At 47.0% G+C, this 24,818-nt stretch overlaps 2 protein-coding genes, 1 long non-coding RNA gene and 1 other non-coding gene across 8 annotated transcripts; 2 read left to right on the top strand and 2 right to left on the bottom strand.

Moving 5' to 3' along the window:
- Positions 1-1,235: 1,235 nt before the first annotated feature.
- Positions 1,236-11,402, bottom strand: LOC101158611 (polycomb protein suz12-A). The gene is made up of 16 exons (XM_023957260.2): positions 10,383-11,402; positions 10,074-10,120; positions 9,926-9,990; positions 8,792-8,860; positions 8,648-8,697; positions 8,483-8,568; positions 8,146-8,371; positions 6,988-7,090; positions 6,805-6,910; positions 6,460-6,634; positions 5,196-5,284; positions 4,981-5,124; positions 4,595-4,752; positions 4,323-4,524; positions 3,274-3,353; positions 1,236-3,205 (listed from the first exon to the last, which is right to left on the bottom strand). Exons 1-16 carry the CDS (start codon positions 10,552-10,554, stop codon positions 2,770-2,772), a joined length of 2,208 nt encoding a protein of 735 aa, XP_023813028.1. The 5' UTR covers positions 10,555-11,402; the 3' UTR covers positions 1,236-2,769.
- A 638-nt stretch (positions 11,403-12,040) lies between these two features.
- On the bottom strand, positions 12,041-14,804 carry LOC144994345 (uncharacterized). The gene is made up of 2 exons (XR_013657851.1): positions 14,639-14,804; positions 12,041-13,218 (listed from the first exon to the last, which is right to left on the bottom strand). It is a non-coding gene; the product is annotated as an uncharacterized LOC144994345 (long non-coding RNA).
- A 243-nt stretch (positions 14,805-15,047) lies between these two features.
- tsen54 (TSEN54 tRNA splicing endonuclease subunit) lies at positions 15,048-24,025 on the top strand. 5 transcript variants are annotated; one of them, XM_004071105.4, is made up of 13 exons: positions 15,048-15,107; positions 17,446-17,567; positions 18,409-18,567; positions 19,778-19,841; positions 19,919-20,002; positions 20,076-20,174; positions 20,258-20,310; positions 20,474-20,581; positions 20,655-21,054; positions 21,296-21,431; positions 21,497-21,557; positions 23,258-23,371; positions 23,613-24,025. In XM_004071105.4, the coding sequence occupies exons 1-13, from the start codon at positions 15,063-15,065 to the stop codon at positions 23,761-23,763; spliced, it is 1,596 nt and encodes a 531-aa protein (XP_004071153.3). In that variant the 5' UTR covers positions 15,048-15,062; the 3' UTR covers positions 23,764-24,025. The 5 variants fall into 5 exon arrangements, with proteins under 5 accessions (XP_004071153.3, XP_078808074.1, XP_078808071.1 ...); XM_078951948.1 differs by having other exon boundaries at positions 23,228-23,371; XM_078951945.1 differs by having other exon boundaries at positions 21,173-21,431.
- trnat-cgu (transfer RNA threonine (anticodon CGU)) lies at positions 15,091-15,162 on the top strand. Its single transcript has one exon. It is a non-coding gene; the product is annotated as a tRNA-Thr (tRNA).
- Positions 24,026-24,818: the final 793 nt, after the last annotated feature.

Raw genomic sequence — 24,818 nt, 5'->3', positions numbered from 1 at the left:
CTTTGCCAGTGTGGTTTCTTATCACAACTGATCAAAATGGCCAAAAGACTTTCTGCGCAGATGGAATTGATTTTAGAAGAGAGAGACGTTTTTGATGATGATGTAGAGGGAGACGATTCAGAAGAGGTTTCAGAATTAGAGGATCACATTTCTGAAAATTCAGAGTCTGACAGTGACTCTGAAGAAGATGATTAGATTGGGGCGGCCGTGGAGCAGCGGTCGGGTGGTTGGCCCATGATCGTAAGATTGCAGGTTCAATTCCCGCCTTGCACGCCCATGAGTCGAAGTGTCCTTGGGCAAGACACTGATCCCCACCTTGCCTCTGGTGGTAGGCGGGCGCCTGTGTTTGGCAGCGGAGCCGCCACCAGTGTCTGAATGTGTGTGTGAATGTGTGTGTGACTGTAAAGGGCTTTGTCCTTGTAGGAAGAAAGGCGCTATATAAGTATACGCCATTTACCATTTACTATTTAGATTGAGCATCAGCCAGTTCCAAAACGAAGCCATCAGCACCCAGCCACAGGACCAGGCCGTCAGCAGCCAGGACCATGTGTTGTACAGGCTAGTGGCTAGAAGGCCATGTGTTCAATGGGGCTGATGTGTCTGTGTGTGTCTAGACTAATAGGTTTACTCTATGTGTTCAGCTTGTGTTGTGCACCTGAATGGGTTCAGTTTCTGTGTTCAAATAAATAAAAGTCAGTAGTTTTGAAAACCATTGCTTCACTTCAAAATTTGTTTCCACTCATAACTTGATTTTAATTGATTTTCTTTATCACGTTTTAAATAATGAGTTATGAATGTGATCTAACAAAGGTAAAGGGCAAATATTAACCAAATATACTGATTGTAATTGGATGAGGTAAACATCTGTCGAGTATTTTAACATCAAAGTGTTTGATTGTGAGGCATTAAAAACCACAACATGCAACGGGTCCACCAGACCCACGAACACTGGCTGAGTAACAACAATATGAACACCACACAAGGGTTAATGCATTTTTTATATACATTTCGGAGCTGAAAATAATTTGGATCAACTTTAATGAGGAAAAAAAGGGAAAAACTTGTTTAAAGGTTAAATGTGGACAGAGCTTCAGCTCCAGAGACGACAAACACAGACCAAAGTAATATGAACCCTTTCCTCACTGAAACTGTTTTTTTTTTAACAGCAACTGAAAATCAGAGCTGCCCCAGCAGTTAAACTGCCTTCATAAAAAACAACACACCGACGTGACGAGTTGTGTAAACCAGGCAGCTTTATGGAAGTTTCAGTCCCTCAGTCCAAAATCCCACCGTCAGAGGTACAGCAAACGCATCACGATTTGTTTTTTAGGCACAAACTATGGGGAGAGTTTAAGAATCAGCATTTGGAATCAGAAAAAAATACTTTTAATCACACCAAACATTTTAAATTACATATTTTCTAAGAAATGAATGGAAAAAACTTGGACCCACAAAGCACCGAGAGGTTCTGGACTGGAAAGAAAATGCCCAGAAAATGTGACATTGGCTTTTAACGGAAACCTGACATGACGACCAACACAGTTCCTCTGGTTTTGAATCTCTGCTGAAGCCCCGCCCTCCTGCCATGGCTCCTCCCTTTGCGTGCAAAACAATAGAAGACGAGGTTGTGTGAGAGCGGCCCGTCGCCGCCCCCCACATGCAGCACCAAACTCCAAATTCTTCCATCTTAAACTGGAGAGAACAGACAACGAGACTCAGAACATCTACAAATCTCTCCCATTTGGTTTCAGGGTCGTTTCTGAATGATGATGATGATGAAGATCTGCTGCTCCTCAGATCCACTGCAGGCTGACCCAAAGGAGGAGAACCGTGGAGCAGTGCAGCATCCTACTGACTCACATTCAAGCAACTTCCAGGTTAGACTGCAACCAGCACCTTAAACCCAGTTCAGTCCAGTTTACCGTGTCAGTGTTGTGTTTAAGGACCCACCTTCCAGTCAGGTTTCAGAGAGCTTCTGGGACCAAGTAGGTCCCTTCAAGTGTGTCTGAGGAACAAAGCTGCGGCTCAGCGGAGCACTACGAAGCCCCGCTGAGCCCGGCGACGCTCTGGAGTTCTGACATACGGATCTCAGGTGTGGAGATGTCAAAGATCAGCACCAAACCAAAAACGTTGGACAAAAGTAGCAAATATCCTGAAGGTAGAGAAGTGTGGCGAGCTCCATCTGTGATCCGGTTGGAGTGTTGCTGGTGTTTTCTGGAGGTGAAAGGCACTTTCTGCCCAAAGGATTTTTCTACCACAAAACTTTTTTCCAATATTCAAAGTTTTCACGTCTCAAAGAAAAACAACCGAACCTGAAGTCTCTTGGTTTCGGTAGAACCGGGACTCCGATCCCTCAGACTGAAAGTTTGTGGATCTGAAGATGCTAGATGAGGCACCTGGATGAGGGGCGGAGCCTGGCCGAGGCTCACCCGTCTGTGCTTCGGCGAGGAAGACTTCAGACGCAGCAGCATCCTGGGGTGAAGCCCGAGCAGAGGAGCACCCATGTTTGCAGCACCACCCAAACCTCCACCCCCCGAAATATGTACAAGTCCCGCCCCCTTTTTACAGTTGGATTCGGTGACCGTAAGATAGCAGAGGTCGTTGATGGCACAGAGTCCACGGATGAAGACCAGGGTGACGAAGACCACGATGATGAAGACCAGCACCGCGTTCCCGACATTCCAGGCGTCGGGATTCCGGAAAGACTCAAACACACCTGCCAGTGAGCGATTTCTCTTTCACTGGTTTTGAGGTTCTGTGATCCAAGACTCACTTCAGAACCGAACCAAAGAGTTTCTGCTTTCTCTCCGTCTCTGCTCCTCTTCCTCCCTCCTCCTCCTCCTCCTCCTCCTCCTCCTCCTCCTCCTGCTCCGAGCATCCGTTGATGGCTTCATCGCTGCAGGTATTGAAGCCCAGAAGGTCGGGATCGGGATCCAGCTCGGGCTGGGACTCCACAGCCGTCTCCCAGTCCTCCTCTTCCTCCTCCTCGTCATCCTCGCCCGTGTGTGCCCGGGCGGCCTGGCTCTGCAGGAGGCGGAGCTTGGCCACGGCCTGGTCGATGGTGGCCGTGCCGATCAGGTTGAAGTCGTGCATGCTGATGAGGTGCAGCAGGAAGTTGCGGCCGAGGCCGCGCTCCACCACCAGGGCGGCGTGCTGCTCGGCGAACAGCAGGCAGGCCTTGTTCATCTGGTTGTCGGCGATGAAGCTGCGGGACAGGAAGAAGAGTCAGCGTGTTCACCCGCAGACGCGCTGCGGCGCTTGAGCTCCACGCACCCGTGCTTCATGACGTGCAGGTTCCACAGCTTCATGATCTCCTTCTCGCCCTCGTTGACGTCCGTGAACTCCTCGATTTGCTGCAGGAGAGAGGAGGAGTCAGATCGGATCCGCCGTTTGGCTCGTTTCCAGAACCAGAGGCGGAGCAAGTCCAAACAACGCAAAAGGAACAAACAGAACCGCAGTCTGGAGCAGCTCGATCATTAACCGGGTTCAACCTAAACATCCAGAACTTAAAGATGAGATAAAGGGAAGCAGAAGGTTCATCTGCTTTTTTCATTTTTAAGGAGGAAATTCTAAATTCTGCAATGAATTCCTCCTCTTCCTCAGCATTTCCCCCTTTTTCTGGTTGGGTTTGAGTTTTCAGACTGCAGTCGCTCTAGATGAGCGTCTTTGTTTCTGAAGGTCGTCCCTTTTATTTTTAAAGAAATGGATGTTTTTCGTTGGATCAAACATCCTTTAACGGCGGTGGGTGGATCAATAAACATGGAAGGAGGGCGGAAACAGAACCTCCTCGAGTACCCCAGAACCCCACCGCAGTGAGCCGTTTCTCCGCTCTCAGTACCGCTTCACCACGAAACCGGCTTTTTCCCCCAAATGTTCTCAGATTTCCGCCCCTGTTTAAAATCGTCAGGCCTTCTGTAAACTCTCTAACACTTTTTTCCCTCTTGAATCAGAGGTGAGCGGTGGAGCTCGGGGGTAAAAGCGACGCCAACAGACCAGCAGCAGAAACGTCCACGCAGACTTCAGTGATTGTGGCGTGGAGTTCGTCACGCCAATCTGGAAGTGTTAGAGTAAAGTCAACAGAAAGAAAAGTAGAGAGGAAAGAAGAACAAGAGCTTCTTCAGAACAATGAAGCTTTTTGTCTGATCGGTTCAGGAAAGTTTCTCTGGGCGATGAAGATTGACAGCAAATCTCTTCTCAATCGTCTCATCTCCGCAGGAAGCAGAGAAACAGCTGGGCGCCACTTCCTCCGAGGCAAGGCCTTCCTGGCTCATCAGAAAGCTGCTGCGCGTCCTGGGCCCCCTCCCCGCCAACCCCCCTCTCACCTTCATCGTCTTCTCCTTGAGCCAGTCGGGGTCCCGCTCGTCCTCGCTGTCCTCGTCCATCTCCTGCGGCCGCAGCGGCACGCAGCTGTCGCTGTGGAAGTACAGCCGGTTGTGTCCGCTGATGTACGTCCTCTGGTGCTGCTCCCGGTCGCCGTCCTCCGACTCCAGGAACTCAGACAGGCTCGGCTTCACCCGTTTAGGCCTGGAGGGGAGGGGGGCAGTGAGTCCTGACCGGAGGGGTGAGGAGCGGGGAGGGAGGGGCTCTGTGGTACCTGCAGACCAGGACGTGGGTGACGGGGGTCCTCTTGACGGGGCCGTTCCTGCTGAAGGCGAAGCCCGGCTGGTTGTGGACGTCCTGGGGGTTTCCGGCGTAGGAGCCGTCGTAGCACTCGTTGATGGAGACCTCCACCTTGGCTCCTTTAGGGTGGGGCTGCAGCGTCACACACACACACCAATTTAAAGGGGGAGGGACAGCTTTCATCAGCACACAAGCTTTGCTCAAAGTAAAGCAGGAAATTCCAGTTTTCATTTCTAAAGTCCTGAAACGGCAGAAGCCGAAACAAAACCTGAGGAATGATGGGAAACACGCTAAAGGCTGCATGAACGTAAACCACAGAGAAAGAAACGCAACCATTCCGTGAAGAAGCTGGCGTCTCACCACGTAGTTGAAGACGAAGCGCGAGTGCGACAGCTTGAGGTGTTTGAGCAGGCTGTAGAGCTTCCTGCAGTTGAGCGTGCACCAGGGGCAGTGCAGGTCGTCTCGGGCCTCGGTCTGCTGCCGCGTGTTGTTGTTGTACTGGAACTGCTCGGGACAGGCGGCCGGGTCAGACGGGTTCTGCCGGGGAGCGGCTGCGAGGCGGGTCAAAAACTGACCTGGTAAAAGATCCTCAGCTTCTGCCGGGGCTCAGCGGAGACCTGCTCCCTCTTGGCGTGCACGTCGGCGCTCGGCGACTCTTTGACGGCTGCAGACAGGAGGACAGTCAGGACCGAGTCCAAAACGGCGCTGAAGGAGCTAAAGGACACCTTAAAGGCAGAGCGGTCCGGCGGCTGGAACTCCAAAAAACTTCCAACAGAAGCAGATCCGTGATCCGTCGTCTGCTTTCCGTTAGCCGCGATTCCACTCAGTAAGAAATGATGCAACTGCGATAAATTCACCTCATGGAAACACGACAATTTGCATTTATCAAGAAAAAAAAACGTGTTTGCACTTAGACGAGGGTTTTTGAGGAGGATCGTAATTGACATATTTCCCAAAACTGCAATGGAAACACTTTTCAAATGAGACGGGTCACTTTGGGTGCTGCACAGCGGGCGCCACCAACAGTTGGCCCTTCTGTGGATTGAAAAGGGACGCCATCCTAAAAACAAGTCAGAGCTGTTGGTGTGAATGTGGACCAGTCTCATGGATTTATGTGTGATGCTGGGTGGGATATCCAATTCCTCTGGAACCAGAACTGTTTTTTTTGGACATGATCTCTGGAAACTCTGTCCACCAAAGTGACAAATACTTAAAGTTCTGTCACTAGCCGCTAAAAAATCATTAACCAGGAACTGGAGCACTAAATCGATCAAAGGAGCAATGGACTTTAACGAAGAACCACTTCTATTCAACAGAAACTATAAGATACAGACTGAGACTGCAGGAGGCACCATCACACTGAAACACTTTACAACAAATGGAAACAAGAAACACATAGAATTGACCTTTGTTTTTTGTTTTCATGTAACAAAAACTAATACAAATAAAGTTAAAACAAAAAAAAGGGCCGCCATCCATACGTCGCTAACAGTCCCTGATTTTACTTTCAATGTCGTATGTTATAATAGTTTGTTAAGCCCAAATACGGTCATAAAAACATGTGTAGCGACGCATGAACGTGAGTCTAAAATGGATTTTTGACAGAAAATGTCACGTGTTGGCGAGAGAGATAACTGCAGCTTCACGGTGAGGCGTCTGACGTCACCTGACATGACTTGTTTAAACTAAAATGAACAATCACAAGAACAAACATGGCTGCAGTTGGAGTTCTGCTTCCATTTCCTTCTGCAGTCCTGTGAAGGTAGCAGGAGGTCTAAAAAAGTGGGTGGAGCTATGCTCTGTGTAACCACAGGAGGCGGGGCTGAAAGCCAGGCTCACCGGGCGCGTGCGCTGCTCTCAGCGTGCTGGGCCGGCTGTCTTGGTTGGTGTCGGAGTTGCGGGTGGCCAGAGGCTTGGCCACAGGCGCAGTGGAGCGACCCGCGGCGTCGCTGGTCCAGCGCAGGTGGAACTGCAGCGTGGGGCCCTGAGAGAAACTCTCAAACGGCGGCAAACGCTGAAAACAGAAAGACTCTGTAATACGAAAACTTCTTTTTAACCCAGCTGGGTACTTTTATTTAGTTTCCCAGAAAAAAAACATTTGAAATGTTTTATACTTTTTGGGGTTTCTTAGGAAACTGAACAGAAGGAGCATCAACAGCTCTGAGGATGTAAATCTGTTCCCACCTTCCCGTCCAGGATGGTCTCCCATGTGGCCCTCTTCCTGCCGACGGGACACTCCTCCATCTCCTGCATGGAGACCTCGTACTCCCCGTCCAGCAGCTGCAGCCGCCTGCACAGACACAGCGTCTCCTCACTTCCTCTGAACACAGAGGCTCCTCCTCTGTCAGCGCCGCCGCCGCCGCTCACCTGTTCTTATCAAAAACCGTCATCTGAGCCACAAAGGTGGTTTCTGCCTCCTCCCTCAGAGAGGAGCTCCTCCTCTTCCTGCCGACCGCATCCTCTGAGAAGTCTGAAACACATGCCGTCATCGTCATGCACCCGTCACAAAGCGGGAGTCAAAACAGAAATGTTACAGCGTTTGAAGAAATCCTGAAGACATTCAGCTAAATCTGAGACGAAAACCAAATCAGGAGAAGAAACTTGTTCTGAACAATCCACATCCATCCCACGCCGCTCACAAACCTCACGCTGGCATCTGGATGCATCTGTTGGCAGATTTGATTCACCAATGTTTGCACGGAACGCCCCCCTCCTTATTCAAAAATGAAAACTAAGATGAAGGGAAAACTCTTTGGAACTACAGATGACATTTTTCTGCTGTTTGTTTCGAAAACATTCGGTTTCACTGAATATCTTCAAACCTGGTAGATGCATCTTCTACTGATTTGTTATCTCCTGCACCTAAACCCATCTCCATTGTGCGCATCCTGCTAGCATCACGCTCACCGTGCACGTCTACTTCAGTCTGACATCTCTTCTAAGCTTCCTCTTTAAAGGTGACCTTCTCTGCTGTGAGTCACTACTGACCCAGCCATTCCCTGCAGTCACTGTTTTACTGAGTTTAGGCTACTGGTTGATTACTTTTATCTGGTTGTGTTGGATGCTGAAGATCCAGTTGTCTGTGTCTCCAACACCTGATACAAAACTTTATTTAAACTGACAGTAGAGAGTTAACACATGAAGCTAAACATCGACTGTTGATTCCCAGAAACATGGAGGCAGGAGTAAACAGTTAAAGATCAGTGCGGCCGTCCTGTGACTTGTCGCAGGGTCGTGTCATCGTCCTGTGTCGTGCGGTCGCCCCGTGTCGTGCGGTCGCCCCGTGTCCTGCGGTCGCCCCGTGTCCTGCGGTCGCCCCGTGTCCTGCGGTCGCCCCGTGTCCTGCGGTCGCCCCGTGTCCTGCGGTCGCCCCGTGTCCTGCGGTCGCCCCGTGTCCTGCGGTCGCCCCGTGTCCTGCGGTCGCCCCGTGTCCTGCGGTCGCCCCGTGTCCTGCGGTCGCCCCGTGTCCTGCGGTCGTCCCGTGTCCTGCGGTTGTCCTGTGTGGTCATCCTGTGCCGTGCTCACCGCGGCCGTGGTGATTGTCTCCGTTGGTCGGACACCCCGGCATGGACACTCTGAAGAGCAGGGAGTACGACTTGACCAGGTGGGAGTTGCTGGGCTCGAACTCACAGCAGGGAACCAGCAGGGCGGGGAGGGAACCCAGTTTGACCTGAACGGCGGCGCCGCTGTCCGGATTGAGGGGAACCTGCTTTTTCCCTGTGGGAACCTGCTTCACTGGACAGGTGACGTCCTGCAGGACAAGAGAGCAACGTCACATCTGGAAGCTGGAAAAAAAAACTAGGAGAAAACTGTGAGACACACACACACACAAACAAGTACACAAACACGCACACACACAGACCTTCCTCTTCTTGTGGCAAACTTTGACGAGCAGAACCTCCAGAGACACCGAGTTCTGCTCGTTCTCGCTGTCCTGAGACGGTTTTCCTGAACAAACAAAGGGACGACGCTGAAGTCAGAGAAGACGGAAAGCGTCTGGAGAGGAAGTCTGCAGTTCCAAACCTACCAGCTTTGTGAAAGAAGCCAGTGAAGGTGAGCTGCAGGTTAGAGGTCAGGCTGGAAGAAAAGAGAAAGCACACGTCCTTCAAGGAGGTCCTGACACCCAAACGGCTCTGCTAGAAACCTCAGCACACAGACATGTAACCCTCACCTCTGAAGCTCCTGCTCTCCTCTCATCTTTTCCACGCTGAAAAGCAGATTGTCGACTCTGGAACTCTTCCTGCAGAGATGAAAGCAGCACATTTATTCCTAAAAGTTCAGCAGGAATCGTGTTTCTCTTGAACGTGACAGCTGCTCAGAACACCGGCAGAATCAGGAGCAGGTCTTTCACCGACTAATGGGGAGGTGAACATCTGCGGTGGCGCCTGCTGGGCTGCAGCTGCTGGTGCTGCTTCCTTAACAGAGGATTCTGGCGGTCCAGACTCTTAAATAAGCGTTTCTGCAGGTGTGCATGAGGCAGAATGAAAGGCATCACGTTGTAGTTCTGCAGCTGAATGTGGGACAGGGATGCAGAACCGAACAAGCTACAGTCCCTGGAAGCAGCAGCAGGACTCCAGAAAGCTTCAGAGAAGCATCACTTCCTGTGACTGAAGGAGATTTACTTGCAGCCTAAAGCAAAAGCAGCAGGAGCCTCGGCTCTCTGAGGAGAACACAGACTTAGCTGATGTCTCTGAGTGAATACTGGCTTTGATCTGAAACATCAAATCCTTTTTTTTTTTGTCTTAGGATCTCCTTCCTCCCCCAAACAGCCATGTGACTGAGGCGTGCACGGCTGCAGCACCAAATGAAACTAAGACGAGTATCAGAAGTCATGGCGTTCAAAGCAGAGATGAAAAAAATCCCCTCAAGTCTCATAAGTGTCTCAATAACAAACCTACAATTCAGAATTTTCTCACATTTTGCTGAAACTCAAAGCCCCGTGTTGCTGAGAAATCCACTTCTGCGTTTCTGTTCAGACACGTAAGACAGTTGGCCGGCCTTCTTCAAAACAGAATGCAGCCTAACCTGCAGCTAAGCCCCCCCCCCAGGCAGAGCATTCATGCATCCCACGTGCATCAGCAGCATTTCTACACTTTTGTGCGGCGCCTGTATGCAAAGCAGCTCAACTGAAAAACGCTTCTGCGATCTCAGCTGTAACCAGTCGAGCTGGCCTCCACCTACAGCCGCCGCCATGTCGTCTGCTTCTTCATTCACACTCTGGGCTGAAGAAAAAAAATTGCAGCACAGCTGACAGAAAGTCAAAGGTCTGTGTGGAAGACCAAAGCGTCAGCAGGTGGGCCCCTACCTGCAGGTGCTGCTCCGGGAGTTCCTGTGGGACATGTATGTGAGCGTCCTGTGCAAGAATATGGGCTGAAATGTGAAGCAAGGAGGCGTGTTACCGTCCCATGAAAACATTTAGGGTCAAAATCACTGAGAGCAAAAGGGAAACTCACAGCAATCAGGTTCCTGGTGCGGAGGAACCTATAGATCTGCGTTGGCTCTGAAAAACAAACATGATCACTAAAGCAAAGCTGGAAGACAGTTAGTGCTCAATAATCATCAGATAATGCTCTCATTCTGGAGCTGTGGGTGTTTGTTTAAGAACGTTAGACATGATGTAAAGTTGTGTTGCAGTCCCACGTGGACACGCGGGACAGTCATGATCCGCGTGCGTGCCTGCGTGTGTGTGACAGGTCTCCGCAGCAGAGCGGCTTTAAAGTGTCCACATCTGCTGCTTCCGGCTCTGACTGCGGCGGACTCACTCTCGAAGGCCTGCAGGAACAGCTCGTGGTCGGCTTGAAGCAGCTGCATGCTGGGCTTCCTGGCAGCAGCCGTCACGGCGGAGGACTGCTGGCAGAACCCGTTGGCTTTTCCTCCAGCGGCGAGCCCCCCCGGGTGGCCCCCCGCCGAGCTCTGCTGCTTGTGTGGAGCCATCTGCGCGCGGCACAGCGGGAAGCGGACCCGCAACCCCCAAAGCAGGGCGAAAGTGAAGCAAACGACAGAAATCGAGCAGCCCTTCCTTTGTCAAAACAAAAGGGCAGCAGCTTGTTGCTGGAAAACCCGGCTGCCTCGCTCGGCTCACTCCCCCATCTCACAGCCGGAACCGGGCCGTTAGCGCCTCCGATGGCCGCCCGGGCTGAAGCTGCAGCCCGACGGGTGAGTTTAGTTGAGCCGGTTTCACAGTTGAGGATTCTGTGAACAAACTCGAAATGCGCGAAACCAGAGAAGAGCCTCCGGCAAGCGGACGCGTCGAGCTAGCTTTAGCTGACGGCTAACTTCCTTAGCCGCAAGCTAGCGTGGTCGAAATAAAATCTCACTTAAATGCGGCGACCACGCGTCAAAGTATTTATCGTTAAACGACAAGCAGTAAGTGGGGAAATTATTCATTCAAATCGACATTTTTCTTACCCAGCGCAAGCGAAGGTAAGAGTCGCGACTGACAACACAAACCTAGCAGGCAAAATCTAGTTCAAGTTTCACAATAAAGGTAATCAACTGGTGGATTTTAAAATAATCTGTGAATTTAAATTGTGTACGACTTGGATGCTATCTAGAATATTAGTAAATGACGTTACGTTCTGAACAAAGCTGAATACATTACATAAGGACGTTTAAACGTTCTTAATTTTACTGATGCATATTTTATTTTGAAGGACGTAGATGTCCAAGTTCCGCTTCTTTAGCTTTAGCTTCATAAATGCACACAGCGGCTGGCACGATGGCTGTTATTGAAAGATTCCGCCTTCGAAAAGCTTTGACCAATCACCACGCACCATCTGTGAGATCTCAACGATGATTGGCTTAAGTATAAATTAGAAACAGCAGGGGAAGGAGGGGTGGCTGGGTTTTACTGCCCACTGCAGCGGAAGCTACTTTGATACAGACAGACAGACATTGCTAATTGTATTGAATGTTAAGCCATATTCTGCCATGTTTATTTGTTTAGCAAAATTAAAAAAAAAAAAAAGGAATTAACAATGTTTTGTTTAAAACAGAAAATGCATGGTTTTCCCTTCAGAAGAATTGGATTTGAAAAATAAAACCCGGTTTCCTGCAGCTTGATTTTATTTTAAATAATAAATTATTTAAAGCACTTATTACTTAATTTTTTTTGCATAAAAAATAACTTTTTTGGACTTCCTGTTGATTAACTGCTAGTTTCCAGCACTAACAGCTGATTCCGCAATTGTTTTTGCAGATGAACTTGAAATATAATAAAACTGAAGTGAGAACTAATTCATTTGCATTGATGCACAAAGATGAGCGATTAAAACCATCCCTGCATTTCAAAGCCACTCTTTTCAGATTAGTGTTGACATGTTTTACATAAATACTTTTCTGATAATCTCTTCTGTAGTTACAATCCTAAACTTGTGCATGTTGAATGCAAATTTGCACATTTAAAACAATGTTCAGTGAATTGTGTTTAGTCATTTTCCCTTTAATAGAAGCCACACTTCAGACATGATCGTCAGCAAACAAAGAAACGACAGTTTCTCCAGATTCTGGAGGGTTGAACACGTCACACAGACATCAGGACACATTAAACAACACGGGCCTTTTCAAAACCGAACAATAAATATGTGAACACGAGTAGATGAATGAGTCACAACATGACCTGCTTTTAGTGCTTCAAGCGTTTTCTGCTTGTTAGTTCAGGTTGGATAACCCACACAGAAGCAGCCACACTATTAGGATTAACGTGTTGCCATCACCTTATCTCAGCATCTCATACAACATGGCAAACCTGAACTCTGAGATGAGGCCCAGATAACAGCTGCACAGCTACGAAGCAGCTTTGTTTGTGCCGTTTCAGCACTTCACTTAGATGTGCAATGAACAAATGTCGTCTGCAGACGACATGAACGTCACCGGACCACAACACACCACTGAAGGAATTCATTTTGGTTTCTACAGACGTCATTTGGAGCCCAAATATGAAGGATTTGGGAGTTACAGGGTTTTTTGTGTCAGAGTTTTGGATGAAAATAAAAACCATCTAACATAATTAACCTTTTCTTATAAGGTTGTGAGAACCGGTTTATCAATATGGTAGAAATATGCATTATTACGTAAAAAAAAGCCATCAATCAGAGATGCGTTTGTAAATGTTTTCCTATCATCGCTTCATGTGATAACACACCAGACAGATGTTTCAGAGCAACCGCTCTAAAGTGCATGGCTGCTCTGAGAAGCTGCTGTGGTTCGGGGTTGATGGCCTTCAGAGGGTCCAGCACTTGGACCAGGCGATTTCCTGTCAGTGTTAACAAAGCCTCTGGTCTCAGGAACTGTCGGCTCCTCAGATCCTGCAGGGTGAGCCGTCCCTAGTTCGGACTGACACCAGGCTGTGCACCTTCAGTGTTTTCTCCAGAGGATGTAGGTCATGAGCAGGATGAGGCCCGCCGACAGGCCTGCGATCACAAACTGATGGATGGAGAGGACGTTCTCCAGAGTGTGTATCCTCTCCTCCATGGCGCTGGTGTGGAAGTAGTCGTAGACCCCAGCCCCAATGCTCCACAGCGCCCACACGGCATCCACCACCAGCGGCATGGTGAGGCAGAGCGGGGGGCACAGACCCCCCCCCCCCTCCCCTACGGCCTGCAGGAAAGACAGAAAACAGACCTGTTGGTTTTCAAAACTGTGATCCAAAAACTTAATGACCTCATTCTCTGGTCTGAGTTCCTGGAATACAGAAAAGGATCAGTGTGTTGTCCTGCACTGTTCAACCTCACATCTATAAACTCAGGTGATAACATGATGGATATTCAATCAGCATCTATGGCTCAGGCTCCACATTCAGGCCGGTCAACATAAAACTTTGATCTAGCATTGATTGTTTTCTAGAACACTTAAAGTAAATAGCCTGTGTTTGCAAATTTAAGTATGTTTAAGTCACTTGTCTCCTGTTGAAAAATGTGAGTGGAAACAAAATGAGACTCTTCAGAGACCTACTCCAAAGAAAATGTTTTTTGTGGCATTTTTCTGATGATGAAGGACATATATTTAGAAATTTACAATTAAATATGCATTTCTGAGCATTTCTTTATTCAAAAAGTTGTGAATCAGGAGCAGACAAGAAAGTGCAGTTTAAAAAAGGTTTTTTGGTATAAAATAAAAGCAGGGTGGGGCCACAAGCTTCCTGCTTTGCTCCATTCTGATCATCCGCCTGCAGACCAATAGATCCATGAACGTCTTTGTTTTCCTCGTCTGAGCTGGAATCTGGATTAGTTTGTTGCACCGCTAAAGTTGGGTTGGGGGTGTGAGGGGGCTATATAGAGGCAGAGCATGTAAACAGAGAGCTCTCAATATGAAGAGAAGGTGGGGGCAGGATTGCTCCACACCAACAGTTCCGTCCACAACTCAGAGGTGTATTTCTCATGAACTCCTGCCACTCTGCAGAAACTATGTGCTAGTGAAAGAGGCATAATTATAATAGACCACTGGTAGATAAAGATATGAACAGATGGGACTTTAATAAAATACATAACTCTGTCCTGGTCATTCCGTAAAAATGATCACCAACACTCCTTCCTAATGAGTTTATTAAGTTTATGCTCATATAAGGAGTTGGATATTTTCAATCTCTGCATCTTAAATTACTGTGGGTCTCCTAACTCAAAGAAACAAACAGGCCCACCCAGAGTAACACACTTGATTTAAAGTAGCATTAGGTGGGTATTATTTTTAATCATTGATGCTTGTTGTCAAATTAACAAGAAGTTCGTTTCTGTCCGTGCTTCCATTTTTGATTTTATAAATAAAGTTATTTTGAAAAAAAAAGGATAAGTGTTTTGCCCCCACGGCACGCCATGTTCCGATTTTTAAACTTGTTCAATGTTACGCAGTTAACCGTAAATAATTGTTTTTATTTAAACAACAGTCAACGATAAATGCTCTCAAGGACTCCGTCACAAAGATCTGATTTTCCAGAACCAAACATTATTTCCAATAGCAAGCTAGCATGTTTGCTAGCTAGCATCAGCTGTGGCTTTCTTTCCGTAACAACGAAAGTACTTACACCCAAAGAAGCGTTAAAAGCATAAGGACCAAATAAAGCCTTCAGAATCTCGCGCGTGCCCGTACGCTCGTGCGACTGTCATCACATTTTTTTTAAATGGTTGCAGTTTATGTTCCGGTGAGAATCAGTAAGACAAGCGGCCGGGATTCATCACTTCCGGGTTTCCGCTGCGTCATCGTGTCGAATCTTTAAAAAATACACAAAAATATATTTCCTTACGTTGCCAAATAAAGATAATAATAACAAACATAAATCAAACTAGGCGTTAAAAAGTTGGAGATTTTAACTAAGATGTTTGACAAACGAATCTATTAAGTTTTAACTTTGTTTATCTACTAGTTTAAAAAATAGTTCGTACAAACAAAATGATCATGACACATATGAACTGACATCCAGCCAGTTATCATCTGTATCCGCTACAATTATGGAAATTTCTGCTCGTTTTCATGGCAGGCGCGGTGGCCAAGTGGTAAGGCGTCGGTCTCGTAAACCGAAGATCGCGGGTTCGAACCCCGTCCGTGCCTGTTGACGTCTACGGAAAAGAGGTCTATTTTAGGCGACCTGGATGTTTTTTTTCTGAATGTTTAAACGTTTAAACTGCCATTAATCACGGGACCGGGACGGGATCAAATTCTTACGGTGGCGGGAACCAACGAATTAGTCTCGGTCTCAAAATGAAACGGCTCTGAGCCCGAGAGTCTCAGTGCGGATCCTTCCTGGGAGCAGCTGTTTGTCTCAGTTTATGTCTTTTTTCTCTCCAACCTTCACGTGATTTGTCAATACATACCTTCTCGCGCCTATGACTCGCGCCGAGCACGCGCGTGGTCGGGATAATGTTTTCGCCGAGCGGGGGCGCGCGCGCGCGGCGGCGGGGTTTCGAGAGAGAGAGAGAGCGCCAGACGCAACAGCAACAAACTCCAGCAACACAAAAACGTAAAGTACAGAATACGAGTGACAGCAGGAAAAGAAACACAATCAAGAAGCATTTATTAATAATACAAAGGAAGACTGTTGAGTCAGCAAGAAGTAATGTAATCTATCTAAAGTGATGCGGCCAGCTGGTAAACAACAGGTTTTTCCACACATCCCTTTAGAAAATCAGGAGATTCTGAAAAAATGTTATTTGTAGAAGGTTGCAGTAAAGGTCCTCATTGTCTAGATTAATATTAACCTGCCATGTTGACCAAATGTTTGTGCATTACAGCCACTGACTGTAGCCCAAATAGCACCAGTGAAGTCTTTAAATGTAAAATCTGTGTTGGAGAGAAGGCTGTATGAGTGTGCAGATGTCAGAACTTTACTACCATGCAGGTGTTGCTATTGAAACTTGAATTTACTTTGAGAGCTCTGGTCTTTGTCAGTAAAGAGGCCGTTAGGACATCTGGGATGGAATCAGGTCTGCTGCCTTCCGATGGGACCTTTTAAAATGACAGTATCTATTATAAATGCAGTATCAGCAACTTTTTTTAAACCGTAAATAAACTAATTATCTCTTTTTGCACAGTCACCTCTACAGTACTTATCAATACAATATCGTCAATTGCTTATTAAATAAATGTATTAGAAATTATAGTAGGTATTTTCAATTAAGTAAAATATAATCAAATTATCCAACGTTTTTAAAACAAGGTATTGGCTTATAGGGGAAAATTACGACGGAGTATTAGTGCCACCAAAAAAAAAAAAAAAAAGCCACCAAAAAAAAGAAAGAAGTAAATTTACGAGTTTTTATCTCGTAAATTTAGGAGATAAAAAGTCGTAAATTTACGAGTTTTTATCTCGTAAATTTAGGCGATAAAAAGTCGTAAATTTATGAGAAAAAAACTCGTAATTTTAGGAGATTACAGTGGAAGTGAATATGCATAGCAGCAGGTGAACGCGTGCAGCAGCAAAGCAGACCGACTAAACTTTGTTGAACAGGTGAGCTGAATGTTTATTGATAACGTTCCAAATGTCTGGAAGCTTATTTGTTTGATTTACGATTCATTAAAGTTTTATTTATTGATGGTTGGTTTGCAGGATCTCTGCAGCCCGATGAAGCCATCGGGTGTCCCCGCAGTTGTCCGCTTGAATCCTTTCTTCCTCCACCAAAGACAAGATCTCTATGTCTGTGTGACGCTTCCGTCACACAAAAGGAGGAGCACTTTTTTTGGCATTTTCAATGTTCTAAAGCTAATATAGAAGACAATTTTCATTCCTCTTTATTGTTTTATGCTGAAACAGGACATTTCATCTGCAGGAGGAGGCGTATGTAACACTGTTTACTTCCGCATTGGTGTTCGGATGACAGCTTCATGATGTAATCAGACAGATGAACTTCAGAATATGTGAATGAAAAGGAGAATAAAAGCTGCAGCGATCATCTGCACCCAAACGTGTCTCTGAGCTCCTTATTTTACATATGAAACTCCGCTTTACTGACACTGAACCCCGGAAAGACGGCTACATTGACAATAATCTGATTTTGAGTCGCCAAAAGGTTCAGAATCTCTTTGTTTTAAACCTATAATAATACGGAAATGAAGCTTCACAAAAGGCTCCACATACTTAATCTTCAAGTTACGTTCCGATAAACGGACAACTTCGGTGTTTTTTCCTTAATCTACGACTTTTTTCTCGTAAATTTATGAGATAAAAAGTCGTAAATTTACGAGTTTTTAATCTCCTAAATTTACGACTTAAAATCTCATAATTTAACTTTTTTTTTTTTTTGTGGCCCTAATACTCCGTCGTAGAAAATAAAGAATTCATGTGTTTTTTTAATTGTCTTTTTTTTAGTTTTGTCGCCCTCTGCTGGTTATCTTTAGGTACTGGATGTTTATCAAACACGAGGCACTAAGACCCTGGGGAGGAGTGCGGCTGCGGCCGGAAGCAGGATGGCGGACAGAAAGATGGCCGCGCGCGAGGATTTCTACAACGAAGTTCTCAGGTTAGCAGAAGTCAAAGCAAGCGTCTCCGTTTTTGTTTTTATATATGTTTATTTTCCTTTAATTGCTGCGCTTCTCCACACTAAAATAACTTTGGTTTAATCTATGACTGTTTGTGAAAAGATTAACACTTAGATAAAAACCAATCCTTTCATCAAGAGTTTTAGGCATTTGCCTTATTTCAGCTGGTTTACACTGTTTCTTTAAATTATTATTGTTTCAAATTTATAAACTAGTTTTAACTACGTTTTACGTTATTCATAACTGTGAAATTGACAGGAGTTCTTTCTGAGTTTTCAAGTTTGTTTTAAAGATAAAAATCACCAATTTATGTACAATTAAGTTACATTCTATTCTATTGTAGAATAAAATATAAATGTTTCTTGTTCTTTGTCTTCAGTCTAATCAAATATATAAAAAAATAGATGTTAAAATAGTAAACATATTAAAAATAATACTACAACTAATAACAATAATACATAAATGAACGCATACACGTCCCAGCAGTACAATCAAAATAAATCAAATAAATTGTTAATAAGACTTATAACATGTGGACGAGTAAAAACTATAGCTTCACTAAAAAGATGAGTCTTAAGGTGTTTGTTAAAAACCTCCACAGAGGATGAAACCCTCCCGTCCTCAGGCGGCGAGGCCCGCGGCGCTGAAATGAGGCCTCGCCGTGGCGTGGGTTTAGTTCTGACCTTTTGACACGACATGCAGCACTAGAGGCTGAATCTGTTTCAGTCGTGGTTTTAACCCAGAATTCAAAACGTTTCAAGAGGTCGGACCGAAGATTTCTAGCTGAACTTGAATCTTGGACTCGTCTCTCGCCCTTTCCAGTCCCTCGGAGCTGTTTGCGGCCCGATCCCGCAGTCGGAAGATCCCGGTCCGAGGACAGAAGGACTTCTTCCCGGACGAGTCTGAGGAGCAGAGGCAGCGGCTGCAGCAGAGTCTGGACGAACACTGGAGCCTGGTCTCAGAGGAGAGGGTGGAGCGCCTGTGAGTGCACGCCACCTTCAAACGCATCGAAGGCGTCTGTTCCCACTGCAGCCCCCCCGGTACCGGCCCGTGAGACAGTGACTGGGCCACACAGAAAAAAAACACGGCCCAAAGGAAGCTTCACTTTGGAAAACTCGGTCACATGTCATACTTTCTGAAAGCGGCTGCTCTGAGTTGAAACCAGCAAAACTAACATGAAAGCAAACATACCTGGAAAGTTTCTTTACGCAGAGAAGATCCAGAGAGGAAACAGAAGAAGAGCCTATAACTTCAAAATAAAAGCTGCATTTAACAGACAAAAATATGGAGTCTTCATCCCTAACATGGAATCATTGGGACCATAATAATAATTCAATTCAATTCAATTTTATTTGTATAGCCCAAAATAACTACAACAGTCGTCTCGATGGGCTTCGAAGTAAAACATGAACTCAAAAGGATCACGAATGCAAAGAGTTCAATAGGAAAATACTAAAATGAACTAACAAACTGACTAAGCTATACTGGCATCCCTGCCCTTAGACCCCCCTTCGCGGTGAGGAAAAACTCCCAAAAAAACGGATTCCAGAAAAAACGAAGAAACCTCAGGGGTGCCCACATGAAGGAGGGATCCTCCCCCAGGACGGACAGGCGATTTACCAGAACTCATAGAGAAGAATTAACTTATCTAAATCTACAACTACATACTTTTAATAATAATGCAGAATATTCAGCCATCCGCTCTCTAATGTTACCGGGATGCTGATAATAAAGCTGCGTCCAGCTTGTTGATTGTTATTTTTAGAAAGCATCAGTTTTAGTGAACTTTATTTTCTTTTTGCCGTCACTCCTTAAGGGTCAGAGGTTGAAGTTGGCGTCTGAATCTTTAGCTTTAACCTTTAACCCCCAACTTTGTCAGTTATGGGTTCTTACATGTAGAAATAAAGTTGCAGCTGCGGGTGTTTTACAGAGAATGGAGATAAACTTTAACCACCAAAGTTCTACTGGAAGCTAAAAACAAAAATAAATAAAACCAAACTGGAGATCAGGCCTGTTCTGCCTCAGCGGCACCGATGGTCAGAGCTCCAGCGCCTCCCCAGCAGAAAATCTGTGGCGAAGATTCGCCTCCAATGTCGGTTTTCCACATTTATCCTTGAAACTGGGAGAGTTTTAGCATCAGGAACTGTGGTGCTGGCTTTGGTTCAGCGTCCCTCCTCTTGTCTGTCTGCAGAGGAAACCTGGTGAAAGGCGTGTGGTTGCCGTGCCGGCGGCTGGTGGAGCTGCAGTCTCCTGCCGTGAGTGCTCTCGCTCCGAAGCCCTTGTGCGGCCTTCCTCCCGCGCTCTGCCAGCCGCTCCTGTCTCGTCTTTGCAGGGAAAGTTCTGGCAGACGGCGGGCTTCTCCGCGGACGGAAAGCAGTACCTCCTCCCAGAAGAGGCTCTGTACCTGATGGAGTGTGTGAGTGGAAGCCGCCGGCTCAGGTGCACAGGTGAGGGAACGGGCGCCTGAACCGCTCTCTGTGTGTGAGCAGGGGAGCGTGCAGATCTTCCACGAGGACCTGCCCATCTCCATCCAGGACGGGTACGAGGCGTTCCTGTCTGCAGACACGGTGACCCTGCAGCAGTTTCAGGTGCTCCTCGGTGACCCGCTCCACCCTGCTCCACCCACCGGTGGTCTGCAGGTCCATCTAAGCGCTGTCCCGTCTGCCCACAGGTCTTTGGACACCTGAAGAGGCTCGGCTACGTGGTGCACAGGTTTGATCCCGGGTAAGAACACCTGAGCTGCGGCTGGACGTTCAGGAGGAGCTGCAGGTGGAAGTGAGGCTCCGCCTGCGGATTCTTCCGGTCTGCTGGGGTCGGCGGTGAAAGTCTCTTTTCTCGCCTCCTCGTTTCTGGACGCTCGTTTCCATTTTCGTTCATGTGCTCGCAGCTCCGAGCCGACGCCGTACGCTCGACAGCTGAACCTCCCCCTGTCCCGGGCCAGAGCAGGACGGGCGCCGAAGAGGAGGCGGAGCTCCAGCCCGCCGCAGACCTGCAGGTGAACCTCTGCCTGAAGGGGGGGAAAGTCTCTGATCAGCAGGGGGTTCACGCCATTTCTCTGCCGTCTGCAGCGGCGCCCTCGCACAGCAGGAGAAGATGGAGGCGGGGCAGTGCAGCTCCGGGCGCCAGCCCACGCCTGCGGAGGAGAAAGACCCCAGGAGCCCTGCAGGTGGAGGCGAAGACGGGGGCCAGGCTTGGTGGCTGTCTGAGGAGCGCACAGGTCAAAGACGGACTCACAGCTCCGCCCCCTCACGCTGGGACTTCAGCGGCCTCGCTTTCCCGGACCTGGGTTCTGGGGAGGGGCTGGTGGCCCCTCCAGACCCCGCCCTGCTGCCTGGGGGCCTGAGCGTGGGCGTCTGTGACGTAGCCTCCTGGAGGCAGAAGGTCAACCTGCGGAGGGTTAAGGTGTCGGAGAAGGAGCAGAGGAGGGAGGAGGTCCAAGGCAGGCGGATGCAGCAGTGGAGCAGAGAGGTTAGTCTCCGCCCCTTTCTGCTGAAAGCATGGCGTTCTCATCACCTGGACCTTCTGCTTTGGTCCGAGTCCCACAACGCCCTTTCTTTGACCTCTGAACCTTTATGCTTCCTGTTAGACGCTTGAGAGCGTCACGCTATTCTCTGCAGAGAACGCCAACTTCACGGCGCCGCAGACTCCTGACCGACACGCGCAGAGGACCACGCCCACCTGCTCACGCCGCTGTACGACTTTCTTTCAGGTTCAGCGGTGCAGAAACTGGGCGGAGTATCAGGAGCTCCTGGAGAGGCGAGGGGCGGGGCATCCGGGCCAACCAGCTCACCTGTGGAGCGGCGAGGTCACGCCCTTACATGACCCAACGCATCCCATCACCACAGGTGAGTCTGGTCTGCTGTGGGAGGTCATGTGACATGTTTCCAAGTTGACCGGCGTCTCACTGCAGCGGAGCTGCTGGAGAAACTCCGAGTCCTCCAACCGTCTCACCTGCTGGAGGGCGCGTCCAGGTATGTTTCTGTCACCGACTCTAATCACAAACACCTGATTATTCATTCTAAGAAATTGATAAGTTATTCAGCAGATAAAAGATGTTCACTGACTCCGCCCCTCACCGTGTCGCTGTGGCGCCCTGCTCCAAAAATGTCACGGTTTTCAGTTTTCAGCTTTATTAACCCCTTAAACCTTTATTTAAGATTGTTATTACAATAACGAGCTGGAAAGTAGAGAAATACAAAGGTAGATTAAAGCACATCAAGAATTTACATCAAGAAAACTATTCAGTCAAAAGGAATCCTGGAAAACTGACATTTTAGTTCCAACATCCAGGATTCAGTCTGTGCATCATTCCAGTCGTTTGCTGCTTATTGACGGAAAGAGAATTCTCCATAATGTGATTTCACTTAATGATAAAGAAAATGCTGTTTGACGTTTCATTTTCAAAAAGTTCTTTAGTAATTAGAAATATCTCATTTCAAAATCATTTTCTTAATCCTTTTAATTAAGTGACAGAAATGAGCGGTTTTGAAGAAGAAAAAGAAAAAGCGTTTTGGTACAGACTTATATTTTTAATTATGCTACAAAAATGCTTCCATAGTCTAGTGTGATGTCAGCAGTAATAATAAAAAAACATCCATTTATCCTTCTATTGTGGTGCATCTCAGCCAGAAATGTAAAGTGTAATGAACTAAAAATAAAAAGGAGCTCATCAAATGACCTTTACTGTATTTTTCCAACCATGAGGCACAATTGAAATCTTATAATGCTGGGAGTATAAATTCATATTTTGCTAACTGGCCTCAAATATATTGAGCACAAAAATCTTTCAGTGTTTTGGTACGACTTTGATGAACACAGGATTGGTGGATGGAGATTTATGGCTGCGTTTCTGGATGCATACCGTCCTTTAACTGGTGGTTTATGAGCTTGGGTTAGTTTACTTCACTACTTGCTTACTTTTTAGCTAAACAGCTACTTTTTAAAATCAAAAAACATTTGATTTTTCTTTAACCAGAGAGCCTCAATGGAGGGCTCAAAGAGCTGCAGGTCGCAGACCCCTGGTTTAGGAGCTGATCTATAAATGATGTCATCACAGTCGAGCATCAGTAGGATGGTCATTTAAAACAAGGTCTTCTAGCAAACAAAGTGATGGATGTGCACATGCGATGAAGAAAGACACGGTTAGGCTTTTGATTCTTCTGTGGTGTGAGAATGAAGGACAGGTTTCCAGTCAGATGCCCAGATATTTGTATTCAGGAACCTGTTCAAGAAAAGTTTGAGGTGGTGATGTTTAGAAATGTCCAAGACTGACAACAGCTTTTTCTTTCCAACCACATGACTTTAGTTTGAGTTCAATACGAGCCTCAAAGAGCACAAAGATTCCTGGACTGAGTTAAAACTCTCTTGAAACGGTGCTGCTACTGCCTCTGGGCCTGATGTATAAAGAATTGTGTCGTCTGCGTAAAGACGGATGGATGACCCTCGTGTTGCTGCAGATAATTGATTTATGACAGCAGGGTAGACCCTGGAACAGACCCCTGTGGCACTCCACAGGTAACATTAAAAGGTCTGATTTTAGATGCTGTGATCTGTCTGAAAGATAGTTAATAAACCAGCCAGGGAGTCACTGTAAACACCAATGTCTGCCAGTTTATTGACGGGGGTGGACGTTGTTGTGCAGAAACAGATTTCCCTCCTGCCGTCCGCTCAGGTTAAACGGTTCTGACCAGTGGAGGATCAGCTTCAACGTCTACCAGCCGGACTCGGCGGCCGATTTCAAGAAGAGCAACCCGGGGAGGCCGTATGCGCGCATGTGCGTGTGCAGGTGAGCGCTGTTGACTCAGGGTCGCCTTGCTCCAGAACAGCTTTGACCTTTTAAGAGGAATCCACGCCCCCTTGCTTACTGCCAAACGGCTCATCTCTGATTGATGAGTCTTTCATTTCAGAGAAAGGTTGACAGGATTTGAGTTTAAAACCTAAAATTCTCAGCCGCGGTCGCTGCAAACCGCCTTAAACGTGGTCAAACCGGTGATGCTCAGAAGTGACGGTCTCCCGCTGCTCCTCAGCTTCCAGGGGCCGGTGCCAGACCTGCGGACCATCAAGCAGCTGGCCTTCCAGAGCGGAGACGTCCCCGTCGTCTTTGCCGTCGTGGACTATGGGGACATTTCCTTTTACACCTTCAAGGACTTCCAGCTGCCCCAGGACGTCCACCCCTGACTCGCCTCCGTCCGGGAGGTTCCAGGAGCCGCCGCTGCTCCTCGTCGCTCTGTAGACGTTCAGACCGCTGGTTTGAAGGTTTGAGCTGTGGAAAGACGGCCTGTTGGCTCCGGAAGCCTTCTGGGACGTCACATCCATCATATTCTATGACATCCTTTCAGAAAACTAAACTGCTGAAATGAAATGTTTGCATTTAAACAATAAAGAGTGAATTCATGATGTCACCAGTGCAGCCAATAAAGCAGCTCTGCTTTCAGCAGAAGACTTTTGTTGTTTTTGACCTGAAACTGAACCTTTTTTATCTCAACACGTAAAACAGGCTCCGCCTTCAACATGTCTACCAGGAGATGGCGCTATACGGGCTAATTCAACAAGCTGGAGCCAATTTAAGATGGATTTACAGGCGAATACCCCAAATGGCAGACTTTAGGGTCCTGATATTTATAGAGTTTAAAGTTGTAATATTTTTCAAAGCGTTCCAAATGCTCTTTGAATTCTGATGACGCCGTTTTTAGCCAAAATCTAAAAACCTTTGTCGTAAATAGGACATAGTTTCTGCAGAGCGGCAGGACTTCATCAGACATTTGCTTGTGGCCCCGCCCACTGCAGCTTCTACGTCACTGTCAGGCTTTTTCAAACTGCATTTCTCATCTGCTCCTGATCCACAACAACCTGAACTAGAAGGAGCTGCTTTTCCAGAAGAAAATTCGGGGTTGATGGTATATTTCTGAATGAAAATGAAACTTTAAGGGTAATAATTGGCTAGAAATGAAGTGAAATCAGCACAATAACAAAAATGATATGTTTGTGAAAAATGCCAGAGCCGGGTATCGAACAAGCGAGCTTCTGCACCGAGGATTCCCCATGTTTTTCAATGGAGGCAAAAATCCTGGAAATCCTGTAAAAGTTAAAGTATTTGAAGAACCAGAAGTCACAGCTGGAAAAAGCTGAAAGAAATGAACATTTGAATAGATGAACGGTTGAAATAGCTGTAAAATTGTAGGAGTTAAACACCAAAGAATGGTGGAAGATACTAGAATAAAGAAAGAGAAACA

The sequence above is a fragment of the Oryzias latipes genome, chromosome 8, assembly GCF_053564925.1.
Source record: "Oryzias latipes strain Hd-rR chromosome 8, Olatipes_Hd-rR_3.1".
In the NCBI taxonomy this organism is placed as follows: Eukaryota; Metazoa; Chordata; class Actinopteri; order Beloniformes; family Adrianichthyidae; genus Oryzias; species Oryzias latipes.
This window is presented reverse-complemented; position numbering and strand designations above follow the sequence as displayed.